Here is a 22,854-nt window from a genome sequence, read left to right on the forward strand (position 1 = left end):
TTTTAGGAAATTCGCCCAAAAAAGTGGGTTGCCATACGCCCGGGTTTTCAAGGACACTGTAAGCGACTTTCGGAAAATCCTCCCGGGCGCTGTTTTCGGCGGGCGAATCCCTTATGCGTCCGGGAAATTCTCGACGTACGGCAGCCTATTTGCGTACATATGCATATGTGCAAAGAAAAAATTCTTTCATTTAGAAGGTATAAAAGATGTATACTGTATATATTTGCCTACAAGAAGTTTGACATAAAAATACCCATTCATTACATTAATACGTCGCTCTTGAAATGAGGTTCATAGGGGAGTGTATAGTATAAAAACACATGTGTTTGTTTATTTAATAAAATTTATACACCATTTGTCAACAAAGAAATCTCTCAAAGTGGTTTACAAAAAGATACAAGAAAATCAAGAAAATATTCACAACCCTTTTTTAAAATGCACAAACGTTAAAATACTAAAACAGATTAAGATTGCCTCGACTTTCTAAGCGTCTGGACAGGCTTGTCTAAACAAGAATGTTTTTAACGGGCGCCAGAAAAAGTACAGTGAAGGGCAGCTGCTTGATCTCAATAGGCAGGGAGTTCCAAGGTGTTGGCACTGCCACACTAAGCAGCTGAGTTCTTACAAAAGCGGAATGGGTATTATGTGTCACCTATAGTAGTGCCAATTTCGCCAATCGAAGAAGTTGAGAGGGCACATGTGGGGTAAGGCAATCTCGCGGGGGACCTGGCCCCAAACTGTTAATGAATGAAACAGTAAATCACACACAGCTTTAAAGCCCATACTTTGTTTAATTGTAGCCAAAGGACTACAGTGATGATGTCAATCCCAGTATCCTGTTACCTCCAGAGGGCAGTCAGGTGCACCTGGAAAGCCCACAGGTGACTGGTATCCAGAGACCGATTCCTGGAGGTAGCATACAGCCAGGACTGGCCCGAGACATTTTGGCACCTGAGGCAGACCCCAAAATGGCATCCCCCTCCCCATCAGGGAAGAAGGGGTGAGAGAAGATTTACTTCAGGAATAAGGAGGGGGGGAAGAAAGATTGACAACAGGATTTGCTGCCCCTGTAGATCCTGCTGCTTGAGGCAGTTGCCTCACCTTGCCTCATGGGTGAGCCCACCCTGCATACAGCTATCACAAAGCCATGGATATGTTCCAAGCTGTATGTTATAGCTGTACAGGGCCAGCCCTACCGTTTGCCAGAAAGCAGCACCTGCCACAGGTGGCAGATGCTTTGGGGTCGGGGCAGCATCGACCCCCAGAGTGTTCCTCCTAAAACAGAGCTGTTATTGATATTTTAGTGTCTGGGAACCATTGTACATGAGAAGCTACTGGTGTGCGTTAACTTCCCACTTTGGACAGCCAAGTTTAATCTTCCCACAGAAACTTTTCAGGAAAATCTGGATGGTGCATGAAGACATGGTTGAAATATGCAAGAGGCATCAGAGTTCAATGACACATTTCAGGCAGGCAAAAGCAAAGCAGATTACTCAAGGCTACTCCCCAAGAATCCCAGGATTCACCTTCTATATATTCAAGTTCAAATCTCCCTGTCTGCTTTATAATCCCTCTGTGTCCACCATCCTATGACTCTTTGACCCCAAACTCCTGCTTTCTGGAGTTGGTTTCCCCAAGCTCTTCCCTTGCAAGCCCTTACTTTTGACTTGGCTTCCCAAGACACTGTTACATAGCACTGGCATTCTTTTTCTGCTGCTGGCTCGGCTGTTTGGCTCTGCTGCACTTATTAATTGGCTGTCACCCCAGCCTTGGCAGCTTGTATTGATGGACTCATGAAATAGATCTGGCAAACGCTTACTTTCCTGGCCTTGATCCGACAAAGGCCATTCACATCTTCTCCTTGACCGCTCCATTGTTAATCGTCCTGGTGCCCTTAAATGCTCCAAGGCAGGATCCTGTAGGCCAGGTCTGTTGGCCAGGCATTGTTGGAATACAACTCCCATCAGCCCTGAGTCCCATTGGCCAGGCCAGCTGAGGATGATGGAGCAACATCTGGAGGGCCAGAGGTTCCCTAGCCCTGGTCTATAATCAGCATCAGGAGTCAGAATGCTTTCTATGGCCTTGGTTGGGGTGGGGGAGGTAATATATTCCATACGGGCTCTGATAGCCAATTTTTATCAGGAAAGAGGCTTATTTATAAAGCCAGGCTGGTGCACCTATGGCCCTCCAGATTTGCTAGACTTCATCTCCCAGTTCCCCTAATTATTGACCATGCTGGCTGGCGATGGCAGCATCTGAAGCCCACTAACATCTGCAGTGGCATTTTGCATGCCAGAGCGGTACATACAAAAGTGATGATGTCAGTGAGAATGCTAGACTAGGACTTTTCTCTCTGACATGCTCCTTTGTATGTGCACAAGGTTTTATATACTGCAGAGCATTAAAATATGCAACTTCTCCCTCCCCCCCCCCAAATGGCGTAGCTCAGTAAAATCTGAATTATATGTGTATGATTTAATAAACATCCTACCTACTGGTTTGCAAAAAAAGAAAAGCATTTCTAAAGCCTAATGCCTGTACTTTTCCACATACACCTCGCCAGTCCCCTGCTTCTATAATTTCACTACCATTTTGCCTCAAAGTACCTTCCCCGGTCATGTTCTCCACCACTCGATCCTGGTTTGCTGATCCAACACACATTAACTGGAACATAATGAAAGTAGCATTAACATTTCAGACCCTATCAATGCTTGTTTGAAATTAGGACTCACTGTTTAAGACTGCAGCCTAAGAATGAAGAATTTAAGAAGGAGTGTCTTTTGACACTATTTCATGTTGAGGCGGTAAAATGCAGGCTTCCTCGGTTCAATAACTCTTCTGAGCATCCAAAGCTTCCTTGCTTCTGCTACAGCCCCAGGTACTGAACACTTCTAAAAATTAAAGGTTATAACAATAGCTGGATAAGGTTGTTCTGCTTAGTATTTGCCACTGTTGCTTCAAACCCTTCAAGTGTCCCTATTTTCCAGTGACGTCCCTGATTTAGAGAAGCAATCCCGGTTTCTGATTTGATCCCAGAATGTCTCGCTTTTCCTTAGGATGTCCCTATTTTCATTGGATAAATGTTGGAGGGTATGGAGTTATCCAACCCCCAAGCTGTCTGAAGGAAATCCTGTATAGGAAAGGTGTGTTTTTTAACGTTTCATGTTTTATTATGTTTTCCATATATGTTGGAAGCTGCTCAGAGTGGCTGGGGCAACCCAGTAAGATGTGTAGGGTATGGATACTGAAATTATCATTATGGAATGGGACGTCCCTGTCAGATAAATGTTGGAGGATAGGCTGCTTTACTCATCTCAAATAACATGAGTAGCTGAGTTGAGAGCAGTAAAGCAAAAACTGTAGTAAAATTTCAGACATGTCCTGTGGCTTTAAAATTAAAATTGTGACTTTAAAATTAAGGGTTGCATTATGCTTGCCTGATGGAACAATCTCCTATCTTCTTCCCCCTGCATGCTGTTCGGGGACTTATCTTGTCTCTCCAGAGCAGTTTTGGCAAGGGGGGAAGTCTTGTTTCACTAGCAGACATCATTCCACTGACTTCTGCTAGTGTGGTTATTTACTTTTGTCTAGTCCGCTTTGAATTATGGTGCTGGAGGAGACTCTTGAGAGTCCCATGGACTGCAAGAAGATCCAACCTCTCCATTCTGAAGGAAATCAGCCCTGAGTGCTCACTGGAAGGACAGATAGTGAAGCTGAGGCTACAAGACTTTGGCCACCTCATGAGAAGAGAAGACTCCCTGGAAAAGACCCTGATGTTGGGAAAGATGGAGGGCACAAGGAGAAGGGGACGACAGAGGACGAGATGGTTGGACAGTGTTCTCAAAGCTACAAACATGACTCTGATCAAGCTGCGGGAGGCAGTGGGAGACAGGAGTGCCTGGCGTGCTCTGGTCCACAGGGTCACGAAGAGTCGGACATGACTAAACAACAACAACAACAAAAGTCTGCAAGAGCCTTTTGCCTCAATAAATCTAGAGGGCTTTGAGGTGCCACGGGAGTTATTTGCCATGTATGGTTCCACTAGAAGCTTTCCTATGTTCTTGGCTCAGCTATTTTATGTGTCCTCAACGATGCTCTGCTCTACAACACAATCTGCTTCTGTTTACCCGCAGCTCCACCAGATGGCACTTATCAAGCTTCCCAGCTGATGACAGGCAAAAAATGCTGCAGCTCAAACCTCCCTCCCAGCTATTATTTACATCTGGGCTACCGCCTGAGTCACACAACCATTTTAAAGAGGGGGACAGTTGTCAGCTAGAATTATTGATGTTTTGTTGGTGCTTTTATGCATCTCGTTGATTTTATTACTCTTGTATGTTGGTACTCTGCCTTGCTATATATTTATGGAAGTGCAGATTATAAATTTGTAAATAAATGGTGCACTTAAATTTTTCCCTTCCTCCCCTCAGGGTGTGACAAGGCTGCCTGTAACTACTTAATCCTGTGCCCATTTTGATTTTTTTTTTAAAGTGCAGCCACATTCCATTGCAGCATTCATGCCCAGAAGTCATAACCTTGTGACTTCTCTGGTCATCATCAGTGTCGTGATCCTAAAGTCCAGCAGCGAACGGGACACTAAGCTGAGAATACAGTGTCATCAGCTAAGGAGTCAAACTATGTTCTTGCTTATCAGAGGACCACTGAACCCAAGGCTGGCCGGCAGAAACCTACTGAACCAGAGACCACAGCACCAGAGTCCATAAAACCAAACCAGGATAAACATGCGTGTCTTCCCTTGGAAATGCTTCCCAAAGTACCTTGCTAGCCCAACAGTGTAGGAAGCATCCAACTCAGCAGCCCATGGAGTGCAGGAGAGGTGGAATAGAAGCAGAGTGTCACAGACTGGTTGGGCGCAGAGGAAGGTTGGGAAGAACCGGCTGAGGAGTCTATGTCAGAGAGGAGTCCAGAATCAGAGGCATAAGCTGAAGCAGGGAGGCCAAAAGGCAAGAGGCAGAGAGGAATCCATATGGTGAAGGGGTGCAGGTGTCTCCCCCTCCTATGGTGACAAGCTCACCTCCCTGCTGGTCTCCCAGAAACGGAAGAGGTATGAAGAGGGTGGAGAAGTTGGCTTCACTCAGGCACAGTCTCAGATTGCTTGGGGGAAACCCTGAAGAGGCAGGGACTTAGGCAGCTGTGGGGAGGTGGGGACCTTTAGTCTTCACATGTGTTTCATGGGGGCAAGACCTGCCAGAGAAGAGTTGCTGCGCTCAGTAGGCCTGGCACTCCTGTGTAGATCCTATTTCTGCTAATAAAGAGTTGATGCCAACTTTCTCAGTGTGGTTTCCTGCTGGCTCCCTCCTGTCACAGAGGCTGCAGCTCAGTGGTACAGCCTATGCTTTGCATGCAGAAGGTCCCAGGTTCAACCTCCAGCATTGTCAGGTAGGATTGGGAGAAACTGCTGCCTGAAACTCTGGACAGCCTCTGCCAGTCATTGAAGGTAATCGTCTGATTTGCTCTAAGGCAGCTTCCTGTGTTCTTATGCAGAGGCTCAAAAGACTTCCGTTAATTTCCAAGCCTTGTCAAAAGCAAGTTGCTCACTAGGAACTCTCCTTGGTGCTGAGCAACAGGCTTGCCTTGTCCTGTGGGCACCGGAGCAGATTTTGGAAGCATTTCTTAAGTCTGCCCAACTTCTGAGGTTAGGTGGGAGGTGACGGGAGAAAGGGCTTTTTCACTTGTCCCACCCCACACATTTGGAATGCCCCTCCTAGAGAGACGTTCCTGGGGCTAAGTCAGTTGGCTGAACTTTTCATCATACATGGAGACTTTGTTCTTATTTGCCTAGGCCTTATTTGTTAAATTTATTGAACAGAGTAGCATTCAGCATTTTAGGAAAGTAGCTTCACAAAGCAGCTGTTATACAATCTGAACAACATCCAATAACCAAAATAAAAGTACACTGTTAAAGCTTACAGAAGCACCCCAATCCTTTAAAAAATAATGCCTTCTAGCTGAGCCTCTCAGAAGCTTGATGTCCCTGACCCAGGACTCCAGGCAAGCTGTTAATTTTGCAGGAGGAAAAGTGGGTACATGATACACAGACAGTGAACTACTAGGAATGAGATGATGGTGAAGAGATCATTGTGCACCTGACAGAGTGGTCCCTAGTCCACACTAGCTTCTGCCAAAACCAGCCAGGGCCTCTCCATATGGCATTTATATTGCGCATTCATGACTATTTGTGCACATGATGATATTGGGAAGGTTATACACAATCCCACTTTCAGTACTGATTGCAACATTTTGGGGTGGTCATTCTGCTTTGTTTGCAATCAGAACATCTCCCAAAGCTTCCTACTGAAGTCCTGGGAGAGGAAGTACCGGGACAGTTGTGTACCAGGTGCTCTGAGAGCTGTGTATGGAGTGTGCCAGAAGGGGTGTGGCAAGGCCGCACGCTGGAAGAAAGAGCAGCAGAGTAAACCGGCAGCTGTTAAGTGTGTCAGAGAGAGGTCTCAGGAAGGGGGAGGTTGGAGGGGAAGGAGTGGAGATCGGCAGAGTTGCTAGTGAAAGGCTCCCAGAAGTAGAGACATAAATACAGAGGAAAGCAGACAAGGAAAGAGAGAAAGGAGGAGGACAGAGCAGGAAGGCCAAGAGGAATTGGCAAGGGTTTCCCCAGAGGAGCCATAAAAGGCAAGGTAGATGAAAGGAAGAGGTATGAGAAACTTCCTTAGCAGGAGAGCTGGTGTTAGCAAGGACTCGGAACTTGTGTACAATAGTGTCTGCTGGAGACATTGTAAAATCTTGCTAAATATGAGAACTTGGGACTTTTTGCAAAGGATGTGATTTACCACCTAGCTGTGGCATCTCCCAAAGACCAGGTGTGCAGGCTGGAAGCAGCCTAAATCAGCAAGCCCCAAAGCCCTTGGCTTAGTCAAAACCTCAGAAGATAAGAGACATCCTGACAGTCTGCGGATCCTTGAGACCTGAGAAGAAAGGCTTAGAGAAGTTCACTTCCCGTAACTTTTTACCCCTCGAAGATTCCAGGTTCTGATTTGTTTGTTGCTGTTCCGCTTTTGTTGTACTGCAAGAGTGCCCCTCCATATAGCAATAATGCATTGGGGAAGCATCACAGAACAAGTACTAATGGTTAATGGTGTGTGGTCCAGTCCAGTATAAGCCAAGTACTAAGGCAAAACTGTTGCCATCCGTCTGCCTTGAGAGACAATGGAAGAGTGCACCATTGGGGGTGAAGTCAAGCTGTTGGAGAGTTACAGCATCTGCTGTGGCTGTAAAGACCAAAAAAATGCACAATTATATGTTGCAGAAAACACCCAGATGGGGGAGGGGAGAAACACCAGTCTAGATGGGCCTTTGGTCTCTAAGGCACCAAGAGTTTCAGTCTTGATTTTGCAGGTAAAGATCCCTACTGTTAAGAATCAGTCATGAACATCCTATGGCACACGCATTAAACACAAAGGACGATGCATAGCTGCCCTGCACAAAATCACCCCAGGGCTGCAGTAATAGAATTGTAGGGTTGGAAGGAATCTCAAGGGCCATCTAGTTCAACCCCCTGCAATGCAGGAATCACAGCTAAACAATCCAACAGAGAGCTCCTGTTTTTAATGTTTGAGTAGGAGCAGGAGCAGATTAGTGGGGTAGGAAAATAATGTCAATATATTTCACATCTGGCAACCAATGAGCCACTATAGAATCATAGAATCATAGAATCACAGAGTTGGAAGAGACCACAAGGGCCATCGAGTCCAACCCCCTGCCAAGCTAGAGGGCCATGAAAATTGTGTCTCGGACTTTTTAGACTCATCTACCCTTGTACTATCTGAAATCAAAGGGGCGCATAAGTTGCCAGGTGTGAAAAAAAAATTCCAGCTCTCCTACTCTACTAGACGAAGAGCAAGTGCAGAAAGTCTTCTCCCTGTTAAGAAGAAACTCTTCCTAGGCTCAGGCTGTACATGAGGTAAATTGCCATACCAGGCTGCCTGCAAGGGGTTGTTCCTTCTAGCTGGGCATCCCTAGAACCGGAGCTCACCATCCCACCCCCGAACTCTCCCAAGTGTTTTGTGCTGGTTGGCTATTTTGGCTTGTTGGTTTGGGGTTGTTGGGTTTGTTTGTTTTTTGCTTCCATGAAGACTAGCAACTTGGGGGAAGGGTTTGTTCCGAAAGCTCTGCGGTGGAGTCGGTCTCATTCCAAAAGAGAGCTCTGGAAGCCTGGCGGTCAACTCACCGCCTGGGTGTGCCCGTGCGTAAAGATGGAGAGATGAGGGAGCGCGCCGGAGCAACTCCGCTCGCCCACCCACTCGGTCCTCGCGGCAGAGCCCGCGCTCGCTGACCTTCTCTGCCGCCGGCGGCACTGCAAGACCCGGCGTCTGCCTTGCGCTGGGAGGAGCTGAGCGCGCCGCTTGCGCTGCTGGCCCGACGGCTGCTGCTGCTGCGATGGTCGGCTCGCCATAGCAACTCTCCGCGTGCGCTCACTGCGCGCCTCTTCTCCTCGTGGCGCGCTGGGCAGGAAGGGACTGAAGGGCCCGGCCCGCCCAACGGTGGCTCGCATCCCCCCTGGTGGAGCAGCTCGGCATGGCCCACGAGGCGGAGGACCCCGCCGTTCCTATTCCAGCTCCTGGCCGGCTCGCCCGTGGCTGGGTCCCGCGCTAGGAGGCGGCGGCGCCCGCCCGGTCCCTCCGCGTCTCCATGGCCAGCATGAACGTAGCGCTCCAGGATCTTGGCAGCAACGTAAGTAGAGGCGGCAGCTGCCGCCTTGTCTTTACTGCTTTCGGGGAAAGGAGAGCCGGGTCCTCGCCTGGCCGCTCCCGGGTGGGCGGGCTTGTTTTCCTGGAGGGCCGGGCGGGGCAAGCAGGAAGCCCCGCGACGCCGCCGGCCCGCGCGTAATCGCCCCTCGCCACCTGCGCTCCCCAGGCGAAGATGCAAGTAAGCCCCGCGGGAGGGCGGTGGTGATGGTGGGGGGGGGCGAGGAAGGGAGGGCGGAAGGGGTGAGAGATGGAGAAATGAACCACCCTCAACTTTTCCCCCTAAGCCCCGCACTCCGCCTCCACCTTTTTAGCAAGGGAAACCTCCATCACCATCTTCTGTAACGGCGCACACAGAGAAACACTTTTCATTCTGGAGGTGGGTGCCAGAGGTAGGCGCTGAGTGGTTGTTTCCCATGCCCCCACCCCGGTCCGATCCTGGCTCTGCCACTTAATATCTACCGATCCTGCCAGGTTTGGTCGAAAGAAAAACCCTACGAAGGGATAAGGCAGGGGGTCCGATTCGTTTTCTCATCTGAAGGCGAACCCGCCTCGTTTGCATATCGCCAGAATCGTGGCCGCCCTTGGAAATCCGCTCTTCTCCGAATTTTCCAATGCGGCCCTCCAGCCAAGTAGCGCGTGCAAGAATGCAAATATTGTTGAAGATAACGTGCGTTATAATTTTTTTTTGGGGGGGGGAATTGCTTTGTGCATGTTAGGAGAAATTGGAATTAAGATGCTGGTGGGTTTTCCAGAAGGCTGAAAAAATAACTATCACAGAGTGATGTGGGAATGTGGGGAACTGAACTTAAGAGTGGGAAAATGATAAAGGGGGAGAAACCTAAACTGACAAATTCACCCATGCCCTGCTCACAGGTAGAATGTGTGCAGAGGAATGGTGCCTGGAATGCTGTTTCTGTATGTAGCCTTGGATTCCCCCCCCCCCCCCGCAAGCTGGCAGCTCAGCATCACAGATTCTGCATCCAAGTAGCATCTTGATCTCTTCACCAACATTTCATGGCCCACATCTCAAACAGCATGCTCTCCCCCATGCACACCCCCTTGCCCACGCGCAAATGTTAATCGCAGGCATGTCCTCCTCCCAAGAACAAATTGCCCTGGTGTTTGTGGCCAGGAGCTTCACAAACAGTCTCCTTTGCTGTTGTGTGCTTTGCCAGGGATGTGTGGGAATGGGGAAGGTACAGTGGTAGAGAATTAGGTGCGAGGAGGGTAGGTGGTAGGGAACGAGCTTTGTGGCATCAGGAATGTAAAATGCAATGTGTGTTCGAGCTCACTTGGCACCTAATTAGAATAATAGAATTGCAGAGATGGAAGGGACCCCGTGGGTCATCTAGCCCAACCCCCTGCAATGCAGGAATCTCAACTGGATCATACATGACAGGTGGCCCCATCTGACCTCTGCTTAAAAGCCTCCAGGGAAGGAGAGTCCACCACCTCCCAAGGGAGTCTTTGACTACTCTTGTATATTGTAGGGAATCCTGAAGTATCCCATGTGTGTAAGAGAGAGAGAGAGATGGAGAGAGGATAATGAATGGGTGTGAGTGGGGATGGATGTGTGTGTGTGTGTGTTCTATGTGAGAATGAATGTGCCGTTGTTACGTGTGAGTGCGGGTGTTCATGTCTCCATTTATATGAATTGGTGGGTGTTCCTGTGTATGAATGGGGATGTGTGTAGAATCATAGAAATCATGGAAATTATCGAGTTGGAAGGGACCATGAAGGAAATCCAGTCCCACCTCCTGCAATGCAGGGGTCTTTTGCCCAATGTGGGGCTCGAACCCACAGCCCTGAGATTAAGAGTCTCACGTTTTACCAACTGAGCTATCCCTCTGTATGAGAGAGTGGATGGCCACACCCACTTTCCACTGGCCCCAACCACCACTGTCATGTGACTCCCAGAAGGCTAGCCACAAGGAAATGCCCCACCCCACCCCTGTCCTAGAGTGTACAGTTGGCTCATGCAGTGGCCTGGCCTGCCCCTATGAGTCTTGCACGACACCCTATGCCAAGCGCTGCCAGTGTTCTGGAGCCCTTTAGCACATGTGCAAAAAGGTGAGACTGTCATGGGCACACACACACCCTGCAACCAGCACACACCACACCCTTCTCTACTGCCACAACAAGATGTTTCCAAGCCCTGTTTCAGCTATGGGGAGGGGATCCCTGTGGGCATGGGCAAGCCCTGCCCTATGCTGTGTCTTGCAGCTCCTCGCAGCAAAGGAAGGATGGCAGCCGCAGGAGACCTGCCATGTTTCTAGAGAAGCTTGTCTGCCGTGATTCGCCTTTTTGTGGGTGAGCTTTGAAGGAAGCACAAGCTCCCCTTGAAAGAACCCAGTTTGCTGAGGGTGGGGACGATGACTGTGAGAAAACAACTGTTCTGTTGGGCAAACACAACGGGCAAAAAGGGAAGATTGAGATCAGGTGTGGGAATTTGGAAGGAAAGTGAGTAGCTTAATTTTCATTGGCCTTTTACTGGCAAGGGAAGGAAGGAGTCGAAGAAATACAAACCACAGGAGAAGGGGCAAGAGGGAGAGATGCAGCCTTGTCGAGTGAGGGGGAGAATGGATCCTTCATTTACCCGCCCCCAGGAGATGGGCATCCCTCAAGCTGGTAGAGTGGGTGGCAGGGTGGGGATGCCCATTTCCACTGGCAACATATTGGCAAGGCATATGCCGAGATGCCAACGGTTCGCTGGAACCTTCCTTCGCCGACTCTTGTTTTCCTTTGCCTGCCAACTGTTTGTTCATCAGAAAACTGAGCGTGGCTCCTGATTCAGCAAGGTGTTTGTATATTTGCAAAGCCTTGCACACGGTGCTACGTGAAGGTGACACTTCCTTGGGCCTTGGCTCCTTGCCATTTGGATGCCGAGGACGCAAGGGTTGAAAATGTAATCTCTCTTTTTTCAAAAAGAAAAACAAAAACAAAAACAACAGCACTGGAATGGAAAGGTCATGGCTGTATGGAGAAAAGCAAGTCATGTTTTCCATCTTCCGGCATCCCTGAGGCTGCAGCAGGCTTGGAAACCCAGAACTCTGCACATGGACGAGAGCTGTGTCCACATTTTGGTGCAGGGTTCCCCAAACTTGATGATTTTACTAAGCTGCCATCGACCCCAACCCAAATTCTTAGGGATGTGAATGAAATAAAGTGAAGAAATACCAAAATGCAATCGGCATTTATCACTCGTCACCATCGCTAGGATGTAAAAACATGTAAAAACAAGGAATACTATTGCCTTGTGGGATCATCTCATTAAGCACAGAGATTCTTCGTTGGCAAGGAAGGTGCATCAGTAGCTTCATTCCACTGATACTGATGGGCATCCAGTTCAATTTGTCTACACTGATTGGCAGCAGTTCTCCATAGTTTTAGGAAGAGTTCTCTCTCATCCCTTCTTGGAGATGCTGTAAGTTGAACTTGGGACCTTCTGCATGCAAAGCAGATGTCTGCCACTGAGCTGTGTCTCTCCCCCTTTATTTCAGAGGCTCATAGTTCCTCCTGCTGCTCTTTGTTCTTGCACTATTCCTCTCCAATGCCCTTTTTGAACCCCTGGGGCTTCATTTACCCTCTGCAAGGTCCCGTCAACCCCAGGGAAGAAATCCAACAAGGCCTACCTTTGTCCACACTGCTGGGACTGACAGGTGTTGTTTGAGTAGCGGCTGCCCTGCAAGCCTGACGTGGTATTTTGATACATGCCAGCGGCTCTTCCAGGGGCCAGGGCACGGAATTGCACACCACCAGCAGCTTGCATAAAGCAACGCCCAACTAGATTTGGGGACCAAACAGAATCAAGAAGAACTTGGTATTAAAAGAAACAGCAGATGGGCTCCTGACCTGAGCAGCTTGAACCACCTAGCTGTGTGTGTAGCAGAACTTTGGGTTAACTGTAAGAGGTTTCATGTAGAAGGTTGTCACCTCTGTGATGACCAGTCATGAACCACCTTAGCATTCATTGCTCCTTTTGATTCCACCCTGCTGCATGACTCAGGCATAGACAAACTCGGCCCTCCAGATGTTTTGGGACTACAATTCCCATCATCCCTGACCACTGGTCCTGTTAGCTAGGGATGATGGGAGTTGTAGTCCCAAAACATCTGGAGGGCTGACTTTGCCTGTGCCTGGCATGACTGCTCTCTATAGCTGGTGGTATGCCGCTGTTCAGTTTTTATCCAAATTTGACTTTTACAGTGCGGAAGAGTAAGAATCTCCTTCCCTCAAAGGAGCCTACCCCACCCAACTGTTGCGTTTTTCAACCCTAGTCACTGGTTCTGGGTACTGGGTATGTTTCTGGATTTGGAGAAAGGCCAGTCCAGAGCAATGACTCTGAGGGTCATCAGGTCCAACCCTCCTGGCTAGAATGCATGCAAGACAAGCACAGCGACCCTTTTACAACAGCAGCGGTAGGTGACAGAACCATCCCCTTGGCAGCAGTGCTGAGTTAATGAACATCTGTGCTGGGAAAGGAAACCGTTGTCTTGATTCAGACCCAAACGAATGGAGTTGAACATCTTGATGAATTGTAATTCAGCAGTTTCACACTGCAGCCTCCCTCTGAAATCCATTTGTTCATATTATGGCCATCTTAAGATCAGTCTCTGAATGCCCTGGTTAAAAAGAAATGTCCCCCTACTGGTTTATGAATATTGCTACTTCAGACATCAGGTTTGTGCCCATTGATTTAAGTAAACTTCTGTAGAGAAGCAGGAAACACAGCAACTTATGAATGCTTAAATTCGCTTGCGCCTGTTTTTTTTGGGTTTTTTGTTTTGTTTTGTTTTTTTTTGTTTTGTTTTGTTTTGTTTTTTTTGAGAATAACTGTGATACTGGATGAGCTACTATTTTGTCCTCAGTTATAGGCCTGTGCCTGATTTTCATGAAAACATGTCATTTGATACCTTGAGATCCACTTGTTGTTTTTCTTACTTTTGCCTGTCCTGTTTTCCTAGCCCTTATTATCTCTGGAGAGAGAACTGCAAATCCATGGGGCAGTGTCAGATGGCAGCTTGGGAACCCCCCCCCCCCAGCTCCTAAACCTCTCATTGCTAGTCAATTTCTCCTATCTGCAAGGTCTCAGATCTTGTCAGCTCACATTTCACATTCTGAAAGGCTGAGGACCCTATATAAAGCTTCCTCAGACCCTACAAGTATCCCTATTTTCCAGGGACATCACTGATTTAGGAGAAGCCATCCCGGTTTCTGATTTGATCCCAGAATGTCCCACTTTTCCTTAGGACGTCCCTATTTCCATCAGAGAAATACTGGAGGGTATGGAGTTATCTGACCCCTAAGCAAAGGAGATAAGTAACTATACAAGCTTTAGGAGACATCTGAAGGCAGCCCCGTATAGGGAAGTTTTTTAATGTGTTACTGTGTTTTCATGTATGTTGGAAGCTGCCCAGAGTGGCTGGGGCAACCCAGTCATAGGGGTGGGGTATAAATAATAAAATTATTCTTGTTATTATTATTATGGGATAGGACATCCCTAGTTTCATCAGAGAAATTTTGGAGGATGTGCTATTTTGATACCCTTTTGCATCAAGCATAGACAAAGGGTGTCAAGAGGAGAACTCCAAAGGGACTTGATGGCTTAGTTCCTCTAAAAGCAGGTTCCAGCAAGCTGCTTGTACCCCTTCCCTCCCGAGCTTTGCTTTTCAGAGAATAATAGGAACTTTAAAACCACCCAGGTCAGCCAGGTTAACAACTCAACCTTTCCTATGAGGCACAGGTGTCAGCTAAAAAGGTCATGTGGTTTGCAAGCAGAGTCTGGGTGAGAGGAACAATCCTGGCTACACTTATGCTGACCCCTTCAACTCTGCCTAATGTTAGGGCCGGCCCTGGCCCCGCTTTCCCCTAAATGTTATTGGGGGGGGGGCAGAGCCTGTGAGCACACTTACGTCTCATTCTTCCCTCCCTCATTTAGGTGGTTGGGAGGATAAAAAGGGCTTCTTCAGAAGAAGGATGAGATAAAAGTAGTTAATTAGAATGACAGCCATCCCTCCCTCCCAATATCAGTACAAATTAACACTAACATAAATTGTTAATCGTATTCATTAATATTAGGAAACCGGGGCGATTTTAAATCTCTCCTTCCCATGACTCATCACTGCTTGCATGTGGTTAACTGCTTGGGTGTGCATGGACTGGGTGATTTTTCTGCATATTCCTCCTGAGGGGGAAATTGGCTGAGACCCGTGGAAAGCTAGTGCCAAGGAGTGACCTAAAATGTCCTCAACACTGAGGGCAGATTTCCCGCGCTGCCCCTCAGCTATGCCCTCTGAGGTGCCTTTCCCTTTCAAGCCACCTTTGCCTGTCTCCATCTTGGCTGGTTCCTTAGTGTGGCACCTTTCTGCTTATATGGGAAGTTCCAGCATGGTGGGTTGAGGAGAGGTGCTGAGAGAGGAGGAGGAGGAGGAGGACCAGGCAGCCGCGATGGTGTTGCTAGGGGACAGAGCCTTGGGTTGCCAAGGAATGGAGGATAAGCCTCTCCCTCTCTCTCTCTCTCTCTCTCTCTCTGAAGCAAGTGTGACACTTGTCAGGGAGACAAAAGAGCCAGCAAGACAGTCATGACAACCTGAGGAAGATAAACGGGCTCTCAGCTCCTGGGGCCCTGCTGGGCTTGCCTCTTCACCAAACTGGCACCTAGGCTGGGGCTGAGCTGCGCATTTGGCAGTGACTGGGTGCAAACGACCCCTCTGGGCCAGCCACCATGCACAGCAGGGGGAAATGAAAACTCCCAGCACACCTGAGGCCTTTAATTTACTGGAAAGGACCATCACCTTCAGAGATGAGAAATTACGTGTCTGTTTCAGCTGGGGTGCAAGGAATTCTGCGAGCTTCTGCAAGCGATGGACACCATGGAAGTAAAGAGGGTTGCCAACTGACTTGGTGTGTGGGTGGGTGTGACGTTCTGCTCTTTTGAGAAGCAGCCCGAGATGCAGATACTAACGAAGGAAACTTTTAATGGCATAGAGATAGAAACAATAGAAGTTGGAAGGGACCTCAAAGGTCATCTGGTCCGACCAGAGCTTTTTTCAGTCTGAATTCACTGGAACTCAGTTCTGGCACACCTCTCAGGTGGGTGCCATTGCCATTATAAGAGAACAAGGGAGGCATTAATGGTGAATTATTCTGGCACCTCTTTTTCTAGAAAAATAGCCCTGGGTCTAACCCGCAATGCAGGAATCTCAACGAAAGCATCCATGACAGATATCTGGCCATCCAACCTCAGCTTAGAAACCTCTGACGTGATCACCTGCTAATTCCTGCAGTTATTAAATGCACAGTTTCAGGGGCAGATTCAAAAGTTGGCAATCATAGAAGTGGAAGAGCAGCTGTGGAACTGCCTGCACGCGCGACTTACTCAAACAGAAGGACCAAATTTAGCAACAGCAAATTCTGAGAATGCAGTGTGAGGAAGCATAGATTGATAAGTGTTGTTTTGGGTCATTTATTTTGGATATATAATTTGAATTTTCTTCCGACCTAATTTGAATAGTGACCCCCACCCCGAACAGCCCTGCTCTCTGCTACATGCCTGTCCTGAGCTGCCGTCAGTGGTTGGCAAAGATTAGATACCTTTAAAAGTGCATGTGTTTTGTGTAAAGAAAATAACTTTGTCTTTAACAGAGAGAGAAAATGAGTTGCCACTTTTAAAAAATAGAAGTTATATCCCTTTGACTGCTGCATGACAGGCAGAAATTCAGCCGCTGCCTCTTTCTCCATCACTGCATCTCCAAACCAGAAAACGCAGCATCTGTTGAATTTCTGCTTGTTACTTGAGAGTGTGAAACGTCTGTCAGGAGAAAATGTGGCAACCCTGCATTTCTGGAGTAGACAGACCTGTGCTGTTCTTACTGTTTTCCCACACATCTGCATTTTCAGTTTTGGATTGTTCCTTAAAATCATGGGATTCTAGACCAGGGGTAGGCAACCAAAGGCCTATGGGCCGGATGCGGCCTAATCACCTTCTCAATTCGGCCCATGGATGGTCCGGGAATCAGCATGTTTTTACATGAGTAGAATGTGTCCTTTTATTTCAAATGCATCTCTGGGTTATTTGTGGGGCCTGCCTGGTGTTTTTACATGAGTAGAATGTGTGCTCTTATTTAAAATGCATCTCTGGGTTATTTGTGGGGCATAGGAATTCATTCATTCTCTCCCCCCCCCCCCCAAATATAGTCCAGTCCATCACATGGTCTGAGGGATGGTGGATCGGGCCACGGCTGAAAAAGGTTGCTGACCCCTGTTCTAGACCCATTAAGATTTGCATTCCTTCAGCTGAACAAAGGGGTTTCAAAACAGAGTAGCTGAGTGCGAAAGGAGATATCCCGTGGACAAAGGCACTCAAGAGCTCAGCTGCGCTTCAAGATGTGCCATGCATTTCATCACAGGAAATTAAGTTGTAATCCTATATGCAAAAGCTTGTTTTAACGAACACCGGGGGGGGGGGGGGCAAAAATGAATCTCAAGCCCAGAATTTAATGCCAAGCAAGTGTCATAGAGGCTTGGTTGTGTGCACTTCAGAGTTCCCTTGACAGAGAACCCCCCTAATTAAACTACAACTCCCAGGGTTCCTTTGGTGAAGACTGGACTATGAATGGCATCGTGTTGGCAGTACCGACGGAACTTTAATGGAATTGGTGCTGCCTGCGAGCCTGAGAGTTGGGCCTGTTAATTTTTCCAGCAAATAGCGTTTCTCTCTCCTCTTCTCTCTCTCTCTCTCTCTCTCTCTCTCTCTCTCTCTCTCTCTCTCTCTCTCATGGTTTCCCTCTTCAGATGGCAGAGTATAAGCGAGCTATGTTTCAGGACGACGAAGCAGCAGACACGGCCGGAGATGGAAGCATCTCTCCTGACAGCGTGGAGGTAGGGTAGACCGGGCCCTTCCCAGGTGCTTGAGCAATCTGTGCAAGGCTCTTGGAGAGCATTCCTGCGTCGTCCCAGAGGACTTGCCCCTGCTGCCGCCTGGCAGCACAATTACAATATTAAATTAATAATAAAGGCATTGTCTCTGCTGCCTACGTAATTACCGTACCAAAGCCAGTTGCCGAGCCTGAACGGGGGGGGGGGGGAGGAGATAGATGAGCAAAAAGGCTATTTCTAAAGGGAAGGGAAGCTCTTTCAAAAGAGCTTGCATAAAGGACACAGGCAGCAGCTTTGCCAAAACCTTTCATTGCCCTCCAGAGTCATCGATATTACCAGTGATTTATGATTATGCCTTTAATCCTCAAGAGAAGCCAGGGAGATTTGTCTTATGGGGCAAATTTAATAGTCTCAGCTACAATGATCTTATTTTGGATGATATGGTTGCTTATGTATGAAATAATTAAAAACCAGATGGGCGCGATAAACTACATTTAAGGTACAGGTAACTTCAGAGCAGGCATGGGAGGGAGGGAGGAAGACAGATTTTTTTTTAAAAGACAACTGTAAAAACTACTGGGAGGAAATAGCGTGAACATTTTTAAATGCCATTCCTAAACACATTTGCTAGCTCTGTTGAAATCAGTGGGGCTTACTTCTGAGTAAACTTGCACAGGATTGTGTAGTAGATCTTTGTTGGCATCCAGAAAAGGTAGCACCATGCATACTGAAATTGCCTCATGGTGCCTAGAAAAGCTGTTCCCTTTGAAATATGGAAGAAATTGTGGTGGAAATATAATTTATCTTTAAGCTAATCATCATCATCATCATTATTATTATTATTTAAAAGATTATGTATGGAGGTAAAGTTTATGTGTTAAGGTTTTTATTAAAGCTTTTCATAATACGGTAAGGTATAGAAAACAAGAGACAAAGGAAAAAACAGGTACAAAAGGAAAAAAAGGAAAGGAAAAGAAGCAAGAAAAAGAAATGAAAGAGAGAAGAAAAGGAAAAGAAGGGAAAGGGAAAGGGAAAAGAAGCAATAAAGAAAGGTAAAAAGGACTGCTGTTTTTCCATCTGCCAGTTACATAAATAAAAGTTATTTAAGAGGTTTATGACAGGCTTTTGCCGTATTAAACTTCAGTGGTCAGGAGCTGTCTACCTCTGATTATGGGGTGCTGGGGGCAGTTCACAGAGGACTCTTGCCTCCTGCATGACCGGCCTGTGAAGTTCCCACAGTTCTGGCCCAACTTTCCACAACCTGGTGCTCTCTATAGGTTTTTGGACTCCATCTCCAATCAGCCTCAGGGAGAATGGCCAATGCTCAGGGTTGACCATCATCCAGCAACATCTGAAGGGCACCAAATTGGTGGCAGCTGCTCTGGTCACTATTAGAGCCAGACTAATCTTTTGGGATGTTCCAATAAAGGCAGTTCTTACATTCTTATTCCTCCCCTTTTTATTTACACGTTCCAGGACTAAATCCTGGAATTTGAAACAAGGACTGTGCCTGAGTCCTAAGGCAGCGGTTCCCAAACCATTTCCCCATGGATCACTTGAAAATCGCGGAATGTCTTGACAAACAACTTAACGGGTTTTTTTTGCTTGTTGTAGCAATTGCAGTGCACTATGCCTGATGTTGTTTGGTTTTCAGTTGTATGTTTATTGCTTCTTTATTTCTTATATGTTGTATTTTGTTGTATTGCAATTTGAATTCAAATGGTAGTCCCAAGACAATACAGCCCAGGCGCTAAAAGAAGCAGTACAAATGCAATTAAAAATCTATGTGATTATTTAATGTGACGGAAATGTGCCATTTCCTGGTTTCAGCAGCAAATTCACAGACGTGTTGCAGACCACTTGAAGGAACCTCATGGAGGATTGGTGGTCCACAGACCACAGCTTTTGAGAAGCCCTGCCTTAAGCCTTGTCTACAGGAGTTTTCTCTCTCTCTTTCAGAGGTTTTATGTGCTTTCATTTAATGCACCTGATACTCAAAAGGTACATTGCTTCTGTTCACACTGGCATCGTATGTGTGGGTTGCTCACAGAAGAAGGAGATGGTTGGTCTGGTTCAGACATCACCAGCATACCCCTCCAACGAAAGGGTATATGTGCAGTGCTTTGAACCCCAGCAATGCAGCAGTGGCCTTCTCGGTGGCTGCTCCCAGACTTTGGCACTCCCTCCCTGGAAATGACAGACAGGCTCCCTCCTTGTTGTCCTTTTGCCAGAAGGTGGAGAGTTCCTTGTTCCAACAGGCTGTTGGGAACTGACTCTTTTTATTGAAAGGGCTGGTGCTGCACTTTTTTTATTGGAATCATTTGTAAGTTTTAAATGGGTTGTGAGGTTTTTTTGGTATGCATATAGTTGTGATTCTATCCATGTTCCATTGTTTTTTAATGATTGTTTTTAATGGTTCTTGTTTTTATCTGTAAGCTGCCTTCAGTCCTATGAGGGGGAAAGGCTGGGTATGGAATGATGATGATAGGGCAGGGGGATCTATTATTCAGTAAATTTATTCAGACCTCTCTGCCAGTATTTCTTCTTCCTCTTCTTCTCTCCCTCTCTCCCCCTCTCTCATTTCAAAGGGCAGCGTTGATCCTGCAACCCACCGTAGGTTCACAACCCACCAAATGAAGATTAGCTCTTTAGCTGTGGATGCCAAGGACTAAACCTGGGAACTTTTAACATGCCTGCCCTGCCACTGAGCTATGTCCCCTCCAGAAAAAGGGATGGCAGACAACTTCCCTCCTTCCTGGAGAGGCCTTAGCCCATGGGTGCTCCATGTGAATGCCAGGGTGGTGCTGCTGGTGAGAAAGGCTGGTGTTGTCAGGTATGTCACTGCCCCCTGGCAGTGATGGGCCACCAACACGCAGGACCTGGGAAACTTCCTTATATTGAGTCAGACCATTGATCCATCTAGCTCAGCATTGTCTACACTGACTGGCAGTGGCTCTCCAGGGCTTTAGGCAGGAATCTTAGAATTGTAGAGTTGGAAGGGTCCTCCAGGGGCCATCTAGTCCAACCCCCTGCAATGCAGGAGTCAGCTAAAGCAGTCCTGACAGATGGCCATCCAATCTCTGCTTAAAAACCTTCAAGGAAGGAGAGTCCACCACATCCCAAGGGAGTCCATTTCACTGTTGAACAGCTCTTACAGTTCTTCCTGATGTTTAGTTAGAATCTCTTTTCTTGTTACTTTTGGTTCGAGTCCTGCCCTCCAGAGCAGAAGAAAGCAAGCTTGTTCCCTCTTCCATTTGACAGCCCTTGAGATATTTGAAGATGGCTATCATACCTCCTCTTTTCCAGGCTCTACATACCAGCTCCTTCAACTGCTCCTCATAAGGCTCATAAACCTCATAAGTTTTCCAGACTCTTGATTATATTGGTTGCCCTCCTCTGCACACCTTCCAGCTTGCCAATATTCTTCTTAAATTGTGGTGCCCAGAACTGAAGACAGTATTCCAGGTGTGGTCTGACCAAAGTAGAATAGAGTGGGACTATAACTTCCCTTGATCTGGACACCATACTTCTGTCGATGCAGCCCAGAAGACCATTAGCATCACATCGTTGAGTCTCCCAGTCCTCGCTGGAGACACCAGGGATTGAACCAGAGACCTTCTGCTTGCAAAACAGAGGCTCTACCACTGAGCTGTGGCCCTTTCCCCTAGGAGAGGAGTCCAGGGACACATGTCAGCAGTTCCAGCCCTTGAGATCAGAGGTCTTCAAGCAGAGGCAGGGCAGAGGGATGTTTTCCTGCGCCGAGCAGAGAGTTGGGCTTCCAAGGCCCCTTCCAACCGTGATGCAATGCTCTGTCTGAGGCTTTGCTGTCCGTGGAGACAGTTCACTTCTCCAGCTGATTTTAATAACCCATCCCACCTCTCCTTGCCCTTTTCTTCTTTTCATTTCCTGGTTCCATTTTTGCTTCCTTTCCAGGTGGGCTTCAGGAAAAGCGATGGCCCCCTGCTGAGTCGCCTGGGATCCCGAACCCAACTCAAGCTGGTGCTCTGTGCCGTCTCTCTCTTCGTGGTGCTGCTGCTGCTGCTGAGTTCGGTCATTGCCATGGGCATCCAGTACAGTAAAGGTAAGTGAGGTGGTCTCAGGAACTGGGCAGAGGATGAAGGGTGGAGACCGTCTCCCCAGCCTGACTCTTCCAGAGAAGAAGAAGACAGTTCAAATTACAACAGAGGGTTGAGGGAGATCACAGCTCAGAGGAAGACGAGGTGGAAAGTTGGGAGATAATGGGAGTGGAGGAAGAGGCAGAGCCGGAACAGCTGGCTGACAGAACCCAGCAGGCCTTAAAAGTAGGAGAGCAAAGGGCCCTCAGCACCACCTGTAAAGAGATGATGAATGAGGAAGTGGGAGAGGAGGGGATGGGATATTTACTCAAGACAAGAGGCTACATTCCAAAGCCTCTCTCTGTAAATACACTCATACCTTGGGTTTCAGATGCTTTGGGTTGCACGATTTTGGGTTGTGTACCATGCCAAACCCAGAAGGACCAGAATGGTTACTTCCAGGTTTCGGGGCTTGCGCAAAGCGCGATTTAGTGCTTCTGCGCATGCGCAGAAGTGCCGAATCATGACCCGCGCATGCTCAGACGTGCGGGTCGCGGGTTGCAAACATGCCTCCCACACAGATCACGTTCGCAACCTGAGCATCCACTGTATTGAATAAAAGCAGACGGTGAGGACTTTCCCTTGTCTTATCCTGCCGTGGGGGTTGGTTCCTCTGCCGCCTGACAGTCGGTGTGGCCACAGTGAACTTGAGCATCCTCCACGAGCCACATATCGCCCTCCACCCCATTTGGACCTGCAACAATTAAACATCCTGGGTCTGCTGGGAAGCAAAATGGCAAGGGGCAGATACAGAAACTGAGTGCATGGGAGGGAGAGCTGCAAGCTTATTCCTTTAAGCCAGGGGATTTTGATCCACCTACGTTCAGGGATTCTTTTGGACATTAATCTTTCCTCTGAGGAATCCGCGCAGCTGCTTCCTGCTGCAGAAAAAACACCGTCCGCTTTGTTCAGGGTCACGGGTCAGACCTGTCTGTACTATTAATATTTATTTATTTGCAGGTCTTTAAGCCTCTTGGAAACTAAGAGTTACTGGCTCTGTGCATAATAACAAAAATAAGATAGGAAAGATCACAACTCAGTAAACTAAAGGCAATAAAAGCATTTCTACTATTGAAAGGGTCTTTAGTTGCCATCTACACGCTTGTCTCATTTCAGTTGGTAACTGATTCCAGAGGGCT

At 47.7% G+C, this 22,854-nt stretch overlaps 2 protein-coding genes across 5 annotated transcripts in view; one reads left to right on the forward strand and one right to left on the reverse strand.

Annotated features, from left to right (window-relative positions):
• Nucleotides 1–618: 618 nt before the first annotated feature.
• Nucleotides 619–8,527, reverse strand: LOC309342344 (uncharacterized protein; the record flags this gene model as incomplete). Of its 2 annotated transcripts, XM_081862890.1 has the most annotated exons (3): nt 619–1,403; nt 2,607–2,664; nt 8,204–8,527. In XM_081862890.1, the coding sequence occupies 3 exons, from the start codon at nt 8,525–8,527 to the stop codon at nt 1,372–1,374; spliced, it is 414 nt and encodes a 137-aa protein (XP_081719016.1). In that variant the 3' UTR covers nt 619–1,371. The 2 variants fall into 2 exon arrangements, 1 of the variants encoding a protein (XP_081719016.1); XR_014156721.1 differs by lacking the exons at nt 619–1,403; nt 2,607–2,664 and adding an exon at nt 4,907–7,244 and having other exon boundaries at nt 8,204–8,310.
• The window catches only part of ECE2 (endothelin converting enzyme 2), a 45,181-nt gene continuing 30,756 nt past the window's right edge, over nt 8,430–22,854 (forward strand). The window contains exons 1-4 of one of the 3 annotated variants that reach the window (XM_081862380.1): nt 8,733–8,901; nt 9,008–9,099; nt 17,517–17,603; nt 21,534–21,681. In XM_081862380.1, the coding sequence (XP_081718506.1) occupies nt 17,517–17,603; nt 21,534–21,681 (235 nt within the window). In that variant the 5' untranslated portion in view covers nt 8,733–8,901; nt 9,008–9,099. Of the gene's footprint in view, nt 8,707–8,732; nt 8,902–9,007; nt 9,100–17,516; nt 17,604–21,533; nt 21,682–22,854 lie in introns of those variants that run through there. The other 2 variants (XM_081862378.1, XM_081862379.1) reach the window with 2 other exon arrangements.

Source organism: Podarcis erhardii (genome assembly GCF_964252035.2).
Source record: "Podarcis erhardii genome assembly, chromosome: 5".
Lineage (NCBI taxonomy): Eukaryota > Metazoa > Chordata > Lepidosauria > Squamata > Lacertidae > Podarcis > Podarcis erhardii.